This window comes from Erythrolamprus reginae, chromosome 13 (genome assembly GCF_031021105.1).
Source record: "Erythrolamprus reginae isolate rEryReg1 chromosome 13, rEryReg1.hap1, whole genome shotgun sequence".
Taxonomy (NCBI): Eukaryota; Metazoa; Chordata; class Lepidosauria; order Squamata; family Dipsadidae; genus Erythrolamprus; species Erythrolamprus reginae.
This window is the reverse complement of record NC_091962.1, coordinates 11,892,320-11,907,424: the sequence shown is the minus strand read 5'-3', so window position 1 is coordinate 11,907,424 and position 15,105 is coordinate 11,892,320. Positions and strand designations below refer to the sequence as shown.

The 15,105-nt window shown below is 45.8% G+C and overlaps 2 protein-coding genes across 9 annotated transcripts in view; both read left to right on the top strand.

The window, feature by feature from the left end:
- Positions 1-4,342, top strand: part of SHC1 (SHC adaptor protein 1) — a 28,011-nt gene extending 23,669 nt beyond the window's left edge. For 4 of the 8 annotated variants that reach the window (XM_070766405.1, XM_070766403.1, XM_070766406.1 and 1 more), the window contains 3 exons: positions 1,386-1,529; positions 2,563-2,819; positions 3,011-4,342. In XM_070766405.1, coding sequence (XP_070622506.1) covers positions 1,386-1,529; positions 2,563-2,819; positions 3,011-3,139 — 530 coding nt within the window. In that variant the 3' untranslated portion in view covers positions 3,140-4,342. Of the gene's footprint in view, positions 1-1,382; positions 1,530-2,562; positions 2,820-3,010 lie in introns of all 8 variants that reach the window. The other 4 variants (XM_070766402.1, XM_070766404.1, XM_070766407.1 and 1 more) reach the window with 1 other exon arrangement.
- Positions 4,343-4,987: 645 nt separating this feature from the next.
- PYGO2 (pygopus family PHD finger 2) lies at positions 4,988-9,877 on the top strand. Its single transcript, XM_070766702.1, is given in 4 exon segments — positions 4,988-5,055; positions 5,057-5,292; positions 6,628-6,677; positions 7,600-9,877. Coding segments are annotated over 4 exon segments (1,425 nt in total). The 5' UTR covers positions 4,988-5,002; the 3' UTR covers positions 8,686-9,877.
- The last annotated feature ends 5,228 nt before the right edge of the window (positions 9,878-15,105 follow it).

Here is a 15,105-nt window from a genome sequence, read left to right as displayed (position 1 = left end):
ACTCCCAGAATTCCTCAGCCAGCAATGTCAGCTGGGGAATTCTGGGAGTTGAAGTCCACTTGTCTTTTTAAAAGTATGCAATTCTACAATTTCTGAATTTCCTGCACAGACCAGCTAGACGGTCTTATTGAATCTCGTTATTCTTCTCGAAGATGTGTAAACAAAAAAAACCATGGATGGATTTCATAAGGACTAGCACCCTAAGGAGGATTTGCAGAGCAAATAGATGGGTGCCGAAAATAGACGGACACAATATAAATAGACTGACACAATATAAGTGTGTCTCCAACAGTGGCTTTTGGGGAAAAGAATATTGGCTAGGGAATTGAAGTCTGTCCCTATTAAAGCCGGTTGACTGGGGAATTCTGGGAGTTGAAGTCCACCTCTCTTAAAGCATGCTGGCTGGGGGATTCTGGGAGTTGAAGTCCTCCCCTCTTAAAGTTGGTGAATTTGATAAACACTGGTTTAGGATATTGTAACAGAAACTTGAAAGCTCAGGTGGGTAGCCAAAGAATTAGATAAATAAAATAAAGCCGTTTTTACGTTCCCCGATGGCTAGCCAAGTCAAGGCAGAGAGAAAGTTTTTACATTTTTAAAAAATAAAGCTTTATTTATTCGATTTTTCATTTTTTTAAAAAAACATCACAATAATTTTACACCGATCAATACCGATCTCTTATTTCCATTCTATAATCTACTATTGTTATTTAATTTTTTTTATATATACAGTAGTCCCTCACCTATCGCTGGTGTTACTTTCCAGACCTGGCCGCGATAGGTGAAATCCGCGATGGGGAATCTATCGACTGATAGTACTTATTTAAGTATTTATATTGTAATTGTTTGGTACGTTTTCATTGTTTTAAGTGTTTCGTTTATAAACCCTTCCCACACAGTATTTATTTTAGATACAGTATTTAAATACACTATTTACAATTTTAGTTTGGTTTTTTTTGGAAAACCTGCCGATCAAATTCGGCGGGCTGTTTAAATCTGTCGATCGACTTCCTCAGAAACCCGCGAACCAGCGAAGATCCGCGAATGATTTTTCTCATTGATATTTCTTGAAAACCCGCGATGAAGTGAAGCCGCAGTAGGTGAAGCGTGGTATAGCGAGGGACTACTATATAGTTTTTTTCTAATTGCTGCATTGCCACCCGCAGTCCAGAAGGAGTTGGGCGGTGTACAAATTTAATAACTTAAATTAAAATTAAAGGAGGAGGCTGTGGATTATCTTCTACGGCGTTGATCAAACGGTGGGGACGTTTTAAGAGGCGTGGACTTCAACTCCAAGAATCTCCCAGGTCCAAAGCTGTTTCTAGAAGCTGGTGCTTTGTTTCGGGGGGCAGAAGTCTTCTTAACCCGTCCTGTTTCTCCCTTAGCAGGCAGGGATCGGGGCCCTCCTGGCCGCACGGAATTCGTGGTGGACCCTTCCTACGTTAACGTGCAGAATTTAGAAAAACTGCAGCAGCTGGGCATCCAGAACGTGACGTCCAACGGCAGCGTCCAAAGAGACCTCTTTGACATGAGTGAGTAGCAGAAGGGAGCACAAGAGAGGGTCAGATGTCACCAACGTTGACAAATGTCTCTTTTGTGTTATGTTACACTGAGAGCATCTGCACCAAAGACAAATTCCTTGTGTGTCCAATCAAACTGGGCCAATAAAGAATTCTATTCTGTTCTGTTATGTTTGATTCTATTCTATTCTATTCTTCTCCCTCTCCCTTCCTCTTTTTCTTCTTCATTCTATTCTACTCTACTCCACTCTATTCTTACTCCTCTCCCTCTTCTATTCTTCCTCTTTCCCTTCCTCTTCCTCATTCTATTCTACTCTATTCTATTCTTCCTCTCCCTTTCCCTCTTCTTCCTCTTTCCTTTCCTCATTCTATTCTATTCTATTCTTCTTTTTTCCCTTCCTCTTTTTCTTCCTCATTCTATTTACTCTATTCTTCCTCTCCCTCTTCTATTCTATTTTTCCTCTTTCCCTTCCTCTTCCTCATTCTATTCTACTCTACTCTATTCTATTCTTCCTCTTCCTCTCCCTCTTCTCTTCCTCATTCTATTCTATTCTATTCTACTGTATTCAATTCTATTTATGGATTTCTGCCGTCAATCTTCTATGTTTTTATGTTTCCACTTTATTCCTCCTTTTCCCCTTCCTCTTCCTTTTTTTCTTCCTCATTCTATTTACTCTATTCTTCCTCTCCCTCTCCCTTTTCTATTCTATTCTTCCTCTTTCCCTTCCTCATTCTATTCTGTTCTATTCTATTCTTCCTCTTCTATTCTTCTTCCTTTTCCCCTTCCTCTTCCTTTTTTTCTTCCTCATTCTATTTACTCTATTCTTCCTCTTCCTCTCCCTTTTCTATTCTATTCTTCCTCTTTCCCTTCCTTATTCTATTCCATTCCATTCCATTCTATTCTTCCTCTTTCCCTTCCTCATTCTATTCCATTCCATTCTATTCTGCCTCTTCTATTCTTCTTCCTTTTCCCCTTCCTCTTCCTCTTTTTCTTCCTCATTCTATTCTACTCTACTCTATTCCTAACAACGTCTTTTGTCCCCAGAGCCTTTTGAGGATGCCTTGCGGGCGCCCCCGCCACCCCCTGCTCCTCCGTCCCACCCGCCAGCGACCATGGAGGAGCAACTCCGGCGGGAACCTTGGTATCACGGACAAATGAGCCGCAAAGAATCCGAGAAGCTGTTGCAAGCCAACGGGGATTTCCTAGTGCGGGAAAGCACCAGCACGCCGGGACAGTATGTCTTGACCGGACTTCAGGGTGGACAGCCCAAACACCTTCTTCTCGTCGATCCGGAGGGAGTGGTAAGTGGGGTTCGGGGGGGATTACGGTATTATGCAGGGGAGTGGGAAGAAGGGATTGTCTGGTTGACAGGACACCTGTGAAGAAAAATAGGGTGGAATATTTATCATCGATATTGAGGCTCCTTTGCGGCAAAGGCATTCAAGGATGATCTACTTTGGCCAACCTCTCTGATCTGTTTCCCCCCACTCAGGTTCGGACGAAGGATCACCGCTTTGAAAGTGTGAGCCACTTAATCAGCCACCATATGGACAATCGGTTGCCGATCATCTCGGCCGGCAGCGAGCTGTGCCTACAGCAGCCCGTCGAGCGGAGACAGTGAGCACGACAACCGGAGTCGCATCACTACAAACGGCCTTCTAGGGAGGGCTTCTCCGTGTCTCTCTTCTCCCCAGTTGAATGGACTTCTCTGACAGCTGCTAGGAGGGCCTGTCTCCTCTGCCAAAGCATTTCCTAAGGTTGAAGGGACTCGGATGAGCACCAAAACCCATCGTGCCAGTCCCAGATCACCTCTTTTGTACGTCTTGCCACGGCCCGGTTTTTCCTGGTTGGAGCAAAACGCCGTCTAGCCAACATTCTAGTCCTCGGTGAGAGCAGCCCAGCTTCAGTTTTGTCGACGGACTAGAGAGAGAAAGAGAGAGTCCTCCTTGCCTTGGACAATTTTTGTCTCCTCCGCTAACTGTTCAGAATAGGCGGGCGATCTTGTGTGCACTACACACAGCCCTCATTGTGTCTTCTGCCAGGTGCGACCGATGCCAAAGTCCCTGTGAAGGGTTTCTTTTCGGGGAGATTTTTTTTTGCTTAAAGCACAAAAAAAAAAGAAAAGGGAAATAATGGGCAACTCGTTTGGGCCCGGAAGGCGGAATCCTCTCTTTCGCTGCCCACAGAGCCCGCTCACGCATTTTTATATATGTTCTGTGTGTGCCTTGAACCTTTTTCAGGTCAGATTTTATGCAAAGTTCCTCGTACCCTGGAGATTGTCATAACGCTGCCTGGTTTTTTGGGGGAGGGGGCTGCAGGATGGAGAAAGGGGCAGTTGTTTCTCATTTGCCCCCTTCCGATCCATCACGGTTGCCCCATAATTTATCCCCTTCTTTTTCTCTCCCCACCCGCAAAAGCCCAGGCTAAGCACCCCTCTCTGGATTAAGGGATGTTTTCCTGAATTTTGGGTTAGTGTCCAAAACTGAGGTGAGGGTCCCCCCAAAAAAGCTGAAAAAAGAAGGGAAAAAAATTGGGTTTGACTTCCAGGATCGAGGCTGGTTCGCTTCCCAGTTTCTTCCCGGGATGTGTACATACGTTTGATAATTTGGTGTTGCATGTATATTGTTATACTCTGAGGCCAATATGTAGCTTTACTTTCAATCACTGTGCCTATTCCAGCCATTCTGCGGGACCCCCCCAAACCCACCTCAGCCCCCCCCCCTTCTGTCCTTCTCTGTGTCCTTTATACACACTTTGTATCAGTTTGATTTTCTCGCGATTATACCAAAGAAAATCAAAAATATTAAAGGTTGGTATTTCTTTAGCTTGTGCCTACTGGATGCCTTTTTTTTCCCCCTCTTTGGGGAAGGAGAAAGGGAAGGAAGGAAAAGGGAAGAGAGGAAAAAGGAGGAGAAAAGGATTTGAAAGGAGAAGGAAGAGAAAAAAAGAAGGGAAGGAAGGACTAAACGAGAAGGGGAAACGGATACAAGGAATAAAGGAGAAGGAGAAATGAGAGGCAAAGTAGGAAGGGAGAAAGGAGAGAGAGAAAAGCTAGGAAAAGGAGAAAACAAAGAAGAGATTAAAAATAAGGAAGGGAAAGGGGAATGAGAAAGAAAAAAAAGAATGGTGGGAGGAGTGAAAGGAAGAAAGAAATAGGAAAAAGGAAGGAAAGAGAATGAAGAAAAAGGAAAAAAGAAGAGAGAAAAAGGGAAGGAAAGGAAAGGAGAGAAAGAGGACGAAAGAAAGATAAAAAGGGGGAAAAACCACTAGAGACTCAAGATGGTTGAATCTGTGTTTATTCCTGCCATAAGCTACTATTCAGAAACATCATCATTACTGGACACAAAACGGCGCCGGAGAGTGATGTCGCCGCCGCCGTTCTGACGCTCCATCCGCTTTCCGAAAGGCGCTTTTTTTTCTCGAACCATAGAGAAAAACGGGAGGCCGGCGCCCAGAACAAGTAGACGGGGATGCCGCCTCAAACATGTCTCCCGCCACCGGAAGCAAGGCTTTATCTCCCCCCCTTCTCCCCTCTCCTATCAGCTTCCGCTTCCGGCTCGCGTCGCGATGGCGCGGCCTGGGCCTGCGGGCCCCTCGTAGCCGCCTCGCCCTCCGCGCCCGCCTGGCTTCTTATGGCGGCCCCGCACCCCGACAAGCTGGAGGGGGGAGTAGGCCTCGCTCCGCCTGCTCCAGGTCCGCCGCCTCCGCCTCCCCCGCTGCCTCCGCCACCGGGGAACCTCGCCACGGGCCCAGGCCGCAAGCAGGGCAAGGCCGGTAAGGGAGGAGCGCGAGGGGGGGTGCTAGTTGCCATGGAGACCGGAGACGGCGTTGCTGGGGAAACGGGGTCCCGTCTGACTGGGGGTGAGGGAGGGGGGCTTCAATTGGTCTTGCCTGTGAAAGAAAACCCTTTGTGGATGATGGGCGTTGTGGCCCACCCATTGAGGGTGATGGGCGTTGTAGTCCACTCATTGGGGATGGTGGGCGTTGTAGTCCACCCAATAGGGATGATGGGCATTGTAGTCCACCCTTTGGGGATCATGGGTATTGTGGTCCACCCGCAGGGAGCCTCTTTCCTTCCTCCCATATGTGGGACACTCCCTCCCATCACCCCCAGCTGGGGTGGGGTGGGGGTCAGCTCCTGCCCAGAAGCCCCTCCCACTCCCAAATATCCTCGACACCCCTACAAACTAGGCTTTCCCCCCCTTCCATCAAACTGCCCCTTTTCCCCTCCCCTGTAACAACAACCCTGTGAAGTAGGAAGGCTGGCTGGAAAGAGAGGAGGGACCTTCTGTGGCTCTGGATGGTCATTTTGGCTTTTGTTTTATTTTTTTTAATTATAATGACTGGTTATGGCCCAGCCAAGCATTGGGACTGTGGCAACTTGGCACAGTGGTGAAAACCATCCCAATTGCTCCAGTGGGGCAGATTTTCACTCTTAACTCACCTAACTACAGTCCACCCTCCCAGTAGCATCTTAGGCCTTAGAACCATGTTTATAGGGAGGGAAAGAAGGAATAAGGAGAAGTAGGTAAAGAAGGAAAGAGAGGAGAAGAGGAGGAAGAAAAGAAGGGAAGAAGGAAGAAAAATGGTGGATTGGGAGGTGAGAAGAAGGGAAGAAGGACAGAAGGCAAAGGGGGGACACAAAATGTTTAAATATGTGAAAGGGTTCAATAAAGTTCAGGAGGGAAGGTTTTTTTAATAGGAAAGTGAACTCAAGAACAAGGGGACACAGCCTGAGGTGAGTTGGGGGAAAGATCAGAAGCAATATGAGAAAATATTATTTGACTGAAAGAGTCATAGATGCTTGGAACGAACTTCCAGTAGACGTGGTTGGTAAATCCACAGTAACTGAATTGAAACATGCCTGGGATAAATATAGATCCATCCTAAGATAAAATACAGGAAATAGTATAAGGGCTTCAATCTTCTGTTTCTAAGAAAGAGAAGATATGGAAGGAAGGAAAGAAAAGAGTGGATAAGGAGGAGTGACTGACAAGGAAAAAGAAGAGAAGATGAGGTAGGGAAAGAAAGAATGGTGTGTTCAGGAAGGAATGAGGAAAGAGAGGCTTGGACCAGTATTCTAAATTTTGCCTTTTCCACCTTGCTCAGGTCTTCAAATGAAGAGTCCCGAGAAGAAACGTCGCAAATCCAACACGCAGGTAATTTGGGGGGTTTGGGGTTTGGCGGTATGTGTGTGTGTGTGTTTCACATGCCCTGGGTTTGAGACCCTTCCCTCATCATGTGTTCCTTTTATTTTATTTATTTATTACTTAGATTTGTATGCCGCCCCTCTCCGAAGACTCGGGGCGGCTCACAACATGCCTTTTAAAAAAAATTATGGCCATTTAGAAAGAATGGGTTTGCGTTTACAACCGTTGCTGAATACAGAATGGCTTAATGTCCAGTGATTCACTTAATGCCCACTGCAAAAGAAAAAAAGTCATGAAGTCGGATTTGGTCCCAGGGTGCCTTGAACTTAAGACGGTGACCCGACTGGAAACCTTGTCTCCATTGTGGGGAATTGAGGGTGACCTGTACGTGAACCCACATAAGTTAGTTTAATCAGGCATCCTGGTTATAGCTTTTTTGTATAGCCTGGAGGACAGAAGGGAAAGTGCGGACATTATCAAAACATTTAAATACGTTAAGGGACTAAATAAGGTTCAGGAGGAAAGTGAACACAAGAACAATCTGACGTTAGTTGGGGGAAAGATCAGAAGCAACCTGAGAAAATGCGAGTAGTAGATGCTTGGAACAAACTTCCAGCAGCTGTGAGTTGGTCAATCCACAGTCACTGAATTTAAACATGCCTGGGATAAACATATATCCATTGTAAGATAAAATACAGGAAATAGTAGAAGGGCAGACTAGATGGACCAGGAGGTCTTTTTCTGCCATCAATCTTCTGTGTTTCTATGTTTGGACTGTCTCACCTCTAATCTTCTTCCCCCCCCCCCACACACACACTTGGTACCTTCCAGATCTATTAGCCTCCTAGCGCCCCCTGCGATTGTAAGGCAGCCCCTCTGGCCCATAACAAGAATGCCAGTCCGCTTATTTGCCTCTCTCCTCTTCTTGCAGGGCCCCTCCTATTCCCACCTCTCGGAGTTTGCCCCCCCTCCCACCCCGATGGTTGATCACCTGGTGGCCTCCAACCCGTTTGAAGATGACTTTGCCATCCCCAAGGTCGGCTCCTCCGCGCCCTTCCTCGGCAACCCGGGCCCCTTCGGGAACTTCCGCATGCAAGGAGCTATGGGTCCCCAGGGGCCGCCCAGCTACGGCGGGGGTCCCCAGCCCATGCGGAGGCAGCCGCCCCCCTTCGGACCGAACCAGATGGGCCCAGCTTTCAACATGCCCCCGCAAAACCCCGGCTACGTCCAGCCCGGCGGGATGGGCTTCGGCGGGCAACCTTTCGGGCAGCCCCTGGGACAGAACTTCAGCCCCCCCGGCGGTCAAATCATGCAGGGTCCCATGGGGGCGTTTGGCCCCATGATGTCGCCAACCATGGGGCAGCCCCCTCGCGGGGCGGACATGGGCTCCGGGCCGGCCCTCAACCCCCCAGGCGGGCCGCCCATGGCCCAGCGCTTCAGCCAGCCCGCCAACCTCTTTGGACAGTCTCCCCTGCAGCGCCCCAACGCCAACCTCTCCAGCCTTCCCCCTAACCCCAGCCCCTTCCCGGGCCCCGACCCCGGCTTCCCCCCGTCGGCCGAAGAGAGCGGGCCCGGCAAGCCCCTCCACCCGCCTCCCAACAGCTTCAACCAGGAGCAGCACGCCGGCTCGCCGGCGGCCGTCAATGGCACCCAGCCTGCCTTCCCACCCAACAGCGCCGGCCACGGTGGCAGCGGCGGGACCTCCGAAGGCAACCCCTTGCCTCCCACCAGCAAGGCACCTGGCAACTCGGGCCACCAGCCTCCGCCCGGCTTGGTCTACCCTTGCGGGGCTTGCCGGAGCGAAGTGAACGACGACCAAGACGCCATCCTGTGCGAGGCCTCGTGCCAGAAGTGGTTCCACCGGGAGTGTACGGGGATGACGGAGAACGCCTACGGGCTGCTGACCACCGAGGCCTCGGCCGTCTGGGCCTGCGACTTCTGCCTCAAGACCAAGGAGATCCAGTCGGTCTACATCCGGGAGAGCATGGGGCAGCTGGTGGCCGCCAACGACGGCTGAGGCCTTCCCCTTCCTCTCTCTCTGGCCATCCGCACCCTCTCCGGCCAGTCCGCTTTGTACCACTACAAGAGACCCCTGGCTGAGGAGAGGGACACACAAATGCATTAAAAACGCTGGAGAATTCTGGGAGCTGAGAGGGAATTGGCTGAGAGAGAGATCTGTCTGGGTTTATTTTTAAATTTTTTAACTTTTTTTTTTTAATTTTTAAAGAACCCCTCGGGCTGTGAGTCCTCATCCTGGATTTGTTGGGCACAGCAATTGGGGACCGAGGCGGATGGACGCAGAGGTGCCCGCCGACTCGTTTTATACGGCTTCGTCCACTCGCGAAGTGTCTCCGTCCCTCCTGTGTTTTTCTCTCTCCCTCTTTCCTTCCCTGATTCACGACTCTGTGTAAAAAGACTGCCGAGCCCTGGACGATTGGCTGGTCAATATAATAATAATAATTGGGGGGGGATGCAGAGGGGGTGTTTTCACAGTCTCCCCTTCTCTCTTCCATTCCTCTTCTCTGGCGCCATTCCAGTTCTTGGCTCAGCCCGGCCCTCCGTTGGGTCACTCGGACGTGATCGGGAATTTCCCCGAATGCAATTAATATACCTCTTCTTCGGAGGGTGGCAGTGGTGGGTGGGGGCTGGAATTTGGCAGGAAGAGAGACCCCCCCCTCCCCAAATCCTACGGAGCACAACCGAGGACGGTCTGGGTGGTGCGCCTGATTTTGGAGCTTAAAATTTTGCGAGTCGCCATCTTCTTGAAGGAAAAAAAAAAGAAGGGGAAAGAAACTTGATAAAAGGACAAAACTGCGGCCCCTTTTTCCCTCCAGAAAGAAGACTTTAAAATAAAACAAAAAAAGAGAGAAGAAAATACCAACTTGGGACCTGTTTTTTATTTTTATTATTATTATTATTATTGTTATTATTATTATTATTACGTTCGCCTTCCGGTAATTTTCCCGACTTTGAACCTTTTTTGTCGCTCTGTCCGTTTCACTTTTCTTTTCGGTCAAGTGCTGAACTGACGTGAGTTTGATCGTCGTTTCTATCCTGCTGGACATTTCAAACGGGGAGAGAACTTGGGGAGGGGGGGGGCGAGGAAAAAAAAAGGGGAGGGGGGAGGCAAGGTTATAGCTGGATTCTCACACAACTCCTCCCTCGTGTTTTAATGTGGCGAACATTAAAAACAAGGAATTTTGTATGAATTTTTCTGCTGACGTTAACTGGAAAGCCTCTCGTCTAAGTGGCGGTGACATTTCAGGGGGGTTTTTTGGGGGGGGTGTCTCCACACCGATGTGTTTGTGTATCTCGAGGTCTCTGTTTTGTGAAACAACACACAAGTGGAGAAAATGACAAGGAAACAGCCGTTGGGGGTGATTGTGGCTGAGCCAGTTTTGGTCTATAGTGGTCAGGACACCATTTTAGAAACCAGGAGACTGTAAGTTCTAGTTCTGACTTTGGGGTGAACATTGGCTGGGTGGCTTTAGGCCCATCGCCAGGAGACCGTGAATTCCAGTCCTGCCTTAGGCACAAAAGCCAGCTGGATGACTTGGACATCACTAGGAGACTGAGTTGTAGTCCTGCCTTAGCCATGAAGTTAGGTAACCTTGGTCCAAATCACCAGGAGATGGTGAATTCTAGTCCTACCTTGAGCATGAAAGGCAGCGGCATCGCTTTCAACCAATCACCAGGAGGAGATGAGTTCTAGCTCTACCTTAAGTACAAGAGCCAACTAGGTGACTTGGGCCAAATCACCAGGAGACCGGGAGTTCTAGTCCTGAATTAGACACTGCTTAAAACAGAAACAAAGGGAACACTTAAAAACACAATATAACTCCCAAATAAATCAAACTTCTGTGAAATCAAACTTGCAACACTGATCAACAAATCAATTTCACCTGCTGTTGTGCACATTCAACTTTATACAGAACAAAGTGTATTTCATTCAGATCTAGGATGGGTTCTTTGAGTATATACACTACTCAAAAAAATAAAGGGAACACTTAAACAACACAATATAACTCCAATTAAATCAAACTGTCCAGTTAGGATGCAACCCTGATTGACAGTCAATTTCACCTGCTGTTATGCAAATGGAATAGTTGTGCAAATGAAATATTCAATGAGAATATTCATTCAGATCTAGGATGGGTTATTTGAGTGTTCCCTTTATTTTTTTGAGCAGTATATAAGAAATCTAAAATTAGATCTAAAACCCCAATTAGATTAAAAACAATTCCCCACATCCATCCCATATACATTCCAGTCGATGGCCCCCAAGCCTGCGGGCAAAGGTGAGTTTTTAAAGCCCAGCGGAAGGCCAGGAGGGTGGGAGCAGCATGAATCCCCAGAGGGAGTTGATTCCAGAGGGCTGGAGCCACCACAGAGAAGGCTCTTCCCGTAGGCCCAAAGGCGCTCTCCCAGCTGGGGGAATTCTGGGAGTTCAGGTCCACCAGTCCCAAAGTTGCCAGGTTTGGAGACCCTCCCCAAATTCAGGCGCCCTCCTTATCCCAGTCCTCTGCGTATACCAATGCCGCGAGCAGGAGGGAAGGAAGTAAGTAAACTGTGGTCGAGAATATTCGGTCCAAGGAAAGGGCAAAAAAACCAGCACAGTGTACTGGCCCCTTTTTTCCCCCTTTCTTTTAAAAGCACCCTGTGTTCCTGCATCTCTCCTGACCCCTTTCCAACAGATTTATGCCTTTCATCCTGTCCGTCCTTTGGAGAAGGTGCCGCCACCGCCAAGGAACCGGTGTTCTGTGCCAGGACGGCTGGGTTGCCAGAAGGGATTGCAAAGCGCCTGGCACCGGATCCGAAGGGAAGAGGCTTTTCGTTCTTATAGCCAAGGATGAGAAGTTGGATCCAAACAGGATGAGAAAAAAAATATTCCTGGCTCCAACCAGAGAAAATTGACTTTCTGGCAGGAAGGGGAGGCCGGTGTGTGAATCCGTGCCGCGAATTTCAATCGTTTCTTTTTGGCTAACCCTCCGAAAATCTCTTAATTCCAACCTGGCTAATGTAATTTTGGGAGACCTTGACGGCCACTGATCAGCAAAGTTGAGTTTTTGCACACCCTGAGTTGGTGTCTCGTTTCTCTTTTTGGGGAGTGTTATTTTTTTTTATTTTTTCTCCAACTCGAAACAGACATAACGCTAAACACCATCAATGCTTAACAATATTATAAGCAATTATAAAATCTCTTACATGAAAAAAGATATCCTTTTGTTGTATAAAAGATTTTTATTTTTATTATCATACCGTTTTCCCATATTCCATCATCTCATGTCTCGTGCCATTCTTTTAACAAAATCTTTAAAAAAATAATTATATTACTGCTTTATTAGTTCAAGGTTGCTTTTTTTTTAACCAGCCTCTCTATCTCATACGGCCCTTCCTTCCTTCCTTCCTTCCTTCTCTCCTTTCCCCTCCTTTCTTTCTCTCTCTCTCTCTTTCTTTTGTTCTGTTTTTTCTTTCTTTTTTCTTTCTCTTCTTTTTCTTTCTATTTCTCTTTCTTTTTTCTATTTTTCTTTCTCTCTTATTTCTTTCCCATTCTATTTCTCTCTTTCTCTGTTTCTCTCTTCTTTCTTTTTCTTTCTTCCCTGTTCTCTTTCTAAACCTAGTTCCCTCTCTGTTCCTCCTCTCCCCTATGTCCCCTCCTACCTTCTCTCCTGATTTATCTAACCTGCCAAGGCTTGGATCAAGATATAGCGATGTTGGGACAGACTTCACCCTACAGATTTCTGCCTGTGACAACAGGAGGTTCTCTCTCCACATAGCAATAGCGTTTAGACTTATATACCGCTTCCTAGTGCTTTGACAACCCTCTCTAATCAGCATATTAGCCCCCAACAATCCGGGTCCTCATTTCACCCCCCTCAGAAGGAGGGAAGGCTGAGTCAACCTTGAGCCGGCGGTGAGATTTGAACCGCTGAACTACAGCTAGCCGTTGGCTGAAGTAACATACAGCGCTGCGTTCTAACCACTGCATCACCAAGGCTCCCTACCCACATTGTAGGTGCACCTGCTTTTTCCTGCAACCTGTTGTCCAGTGGAGTAGCCTAGTTTGGTCTGGGGGCTTCGTGCAACCTGGCGAACAGGAAGGACTGGTAAAGGAGAACATTTGGGGTTTGAAACGAGGGGTCCTCGGTGGTCTCGGAGCTTGGTGGTCTTCTTGCAAGATGGTTCATGGCCCAACCAGCTAACATCATCAGTGCTAGAAGGGAGGAGGAAGAGGAGGAGGAAGAAAGGAAAGAAGAAAACAAGGAAGGGAAGAGAGTGGGGAAATCGGGGGTCCTTTAGGAGCTTGGTGGTCTTGCAGATGTTTTGTGACCCAGCGAGGTAACATCATCAGTGCTAGAAGAGGAATGAGAAAGAGAAAGAAAGAAAGAAAAAGGAAAGAAAGAAAGAAAATAAGTTTTTTGATGCCCTCTGAGCTGGCCTGTTTATAGATATTTCTTGAATCAACCTAAGTAACAACATCAGTGCTAGAAGAGGAATGAGAAAGAAAGAAAGAGAGAGAAAAAAGAAAGGAAGGAAAGAAAAAGAAAGAAAGAAAATAAATAAGTTTTTTGATGCCCTCTGAGCTGGCCTGTTTATAGATGTTTCCTGAATCAACCTAGGTGACAACATCACTGCTAGAAGAGGAATGAGAAAGAAAGAGAGAGAGAGAAAAAAGAAAGAAAAAATAAATAATTTTTGATGCCCTCTGAGCTGGCTTGTTTATAGATGTTTCCTGAACCAACGAGGTAACAACATCAATGCTAGAAGAGGAATGAGAAGAAGGAAAGAGGAAAGAAAGAAAAGGAAATAAGGGTTTTTTAAGGCTCTCTGATCTGGGGTTGTTTCATTGTCGACATTTCCTGACCCAACTAGACAACATCATCAGCGTTTAGGGGGAACCATTACCCAAGCTATCCTCCTTCCCAGCATTTTGGAGCTTTTTCCTGCCAGTTTATTTTTTGAAGAGGGGGGAACGGACCCTTTGAATATCTGTAAAAAAAAACCAGCTTCTTTCCTGGGTACGAATCCTATTGGGGGGGGCTTAGCTTGTGCAGAACCCCCACTCGCTCCCCCCCCCAAACAGCTGTCAGAGGCAGAGGCTGTGGAATACTTGAAGGCTGAGCTGTTTGAAAGGGAAATATTTTCTTTTTTGAAAAGAAAAAAAAAACCCAGCTGTCGCTGTCTCTCTCCAGCTCTGTCCAGCTTAGTCATTCTTGAGACCCACAGCTTAATTCTTTTTTTGTTGTTGTGGTTTAAATTTCAAGGTTCTGCCTCCTTCGGGAAAATTATTATTATTATTATTATTATTATTATTATTATTATTATTATTATTATTATTATATTATTTTCACAAAAACAGTAATACACAGCAAATAAGATTTATAAGCAGAATTTCGTATTGCAGTATTGCAAGTCGAATACTTCCCAAGCATCTAGGACTGTGTGATGTATTTTCATATGATGCAGGCAGATCTAAATACGGTGGCCTTTCGCAACTGACAGGTCGTGATTTGGTCAATGTTGATTGTTTTCAAATGCTGGGCGAGGTCTTTTGGCACAGCAACCAGTGTGCCAATTACTACTGGGACCACCCAGTACTGGTTTATGCCAGAGTTGTTTATTATTATTATTATTATTATTATTATTATTATTATTATTATTGATATTATTATTGATATTATTATTGACATTAATAATGGTGATAATAATGATGATGATAATAATAATAATAATAATAATAATAATAATATTTTCACAAAACCAGTAATACATAGCAAATGAGATTTATATGCTGGATTTCATATCACAATATCACAAGTCGAACACTTCCCAAGCCTCTAGGACTGTGTAATATATTACTATAATATAACATAACATAATATATAATATATATTATATAATATATATATATATATATAATTTATTATTATTATTAATATTAATATTATTTTCACAAAACCAGTAATACACAGCAAATGAGATTTCTATGCTGGGTTTCGTATCACAATATCACAAGTCGAACACTTCCCAAGCGTCTAGGACTGTGTGATATATTAATATAATATAATATATATTTTTTATTTTTTTATTTTGTCCAATACACAATACACAGCGAAGGTTATAGAGGATATAGTAGAGAAGAAATATGAGATATAGGAGAGATGGGACGGAAGGCACTCTTGTATAATATAATTTATTATTTATTATTATTATTATTATCATTATTATCATCATTATTATTATTATCATCAGCAGCATCTTGATTTCTGTGCTACCCTTCTCCACAAACTCAGGGCGGCTCACAGCAGATTAAATGCAAAAATACGAAACATAAAAATATAAAAAAATAAGAAATCTAAACATTAAAAATAGAATCCAAAACCCCAGTTCATTAAAAACAATCATGCATACAATGTTCCCGGCCTGTGTTTTTCTG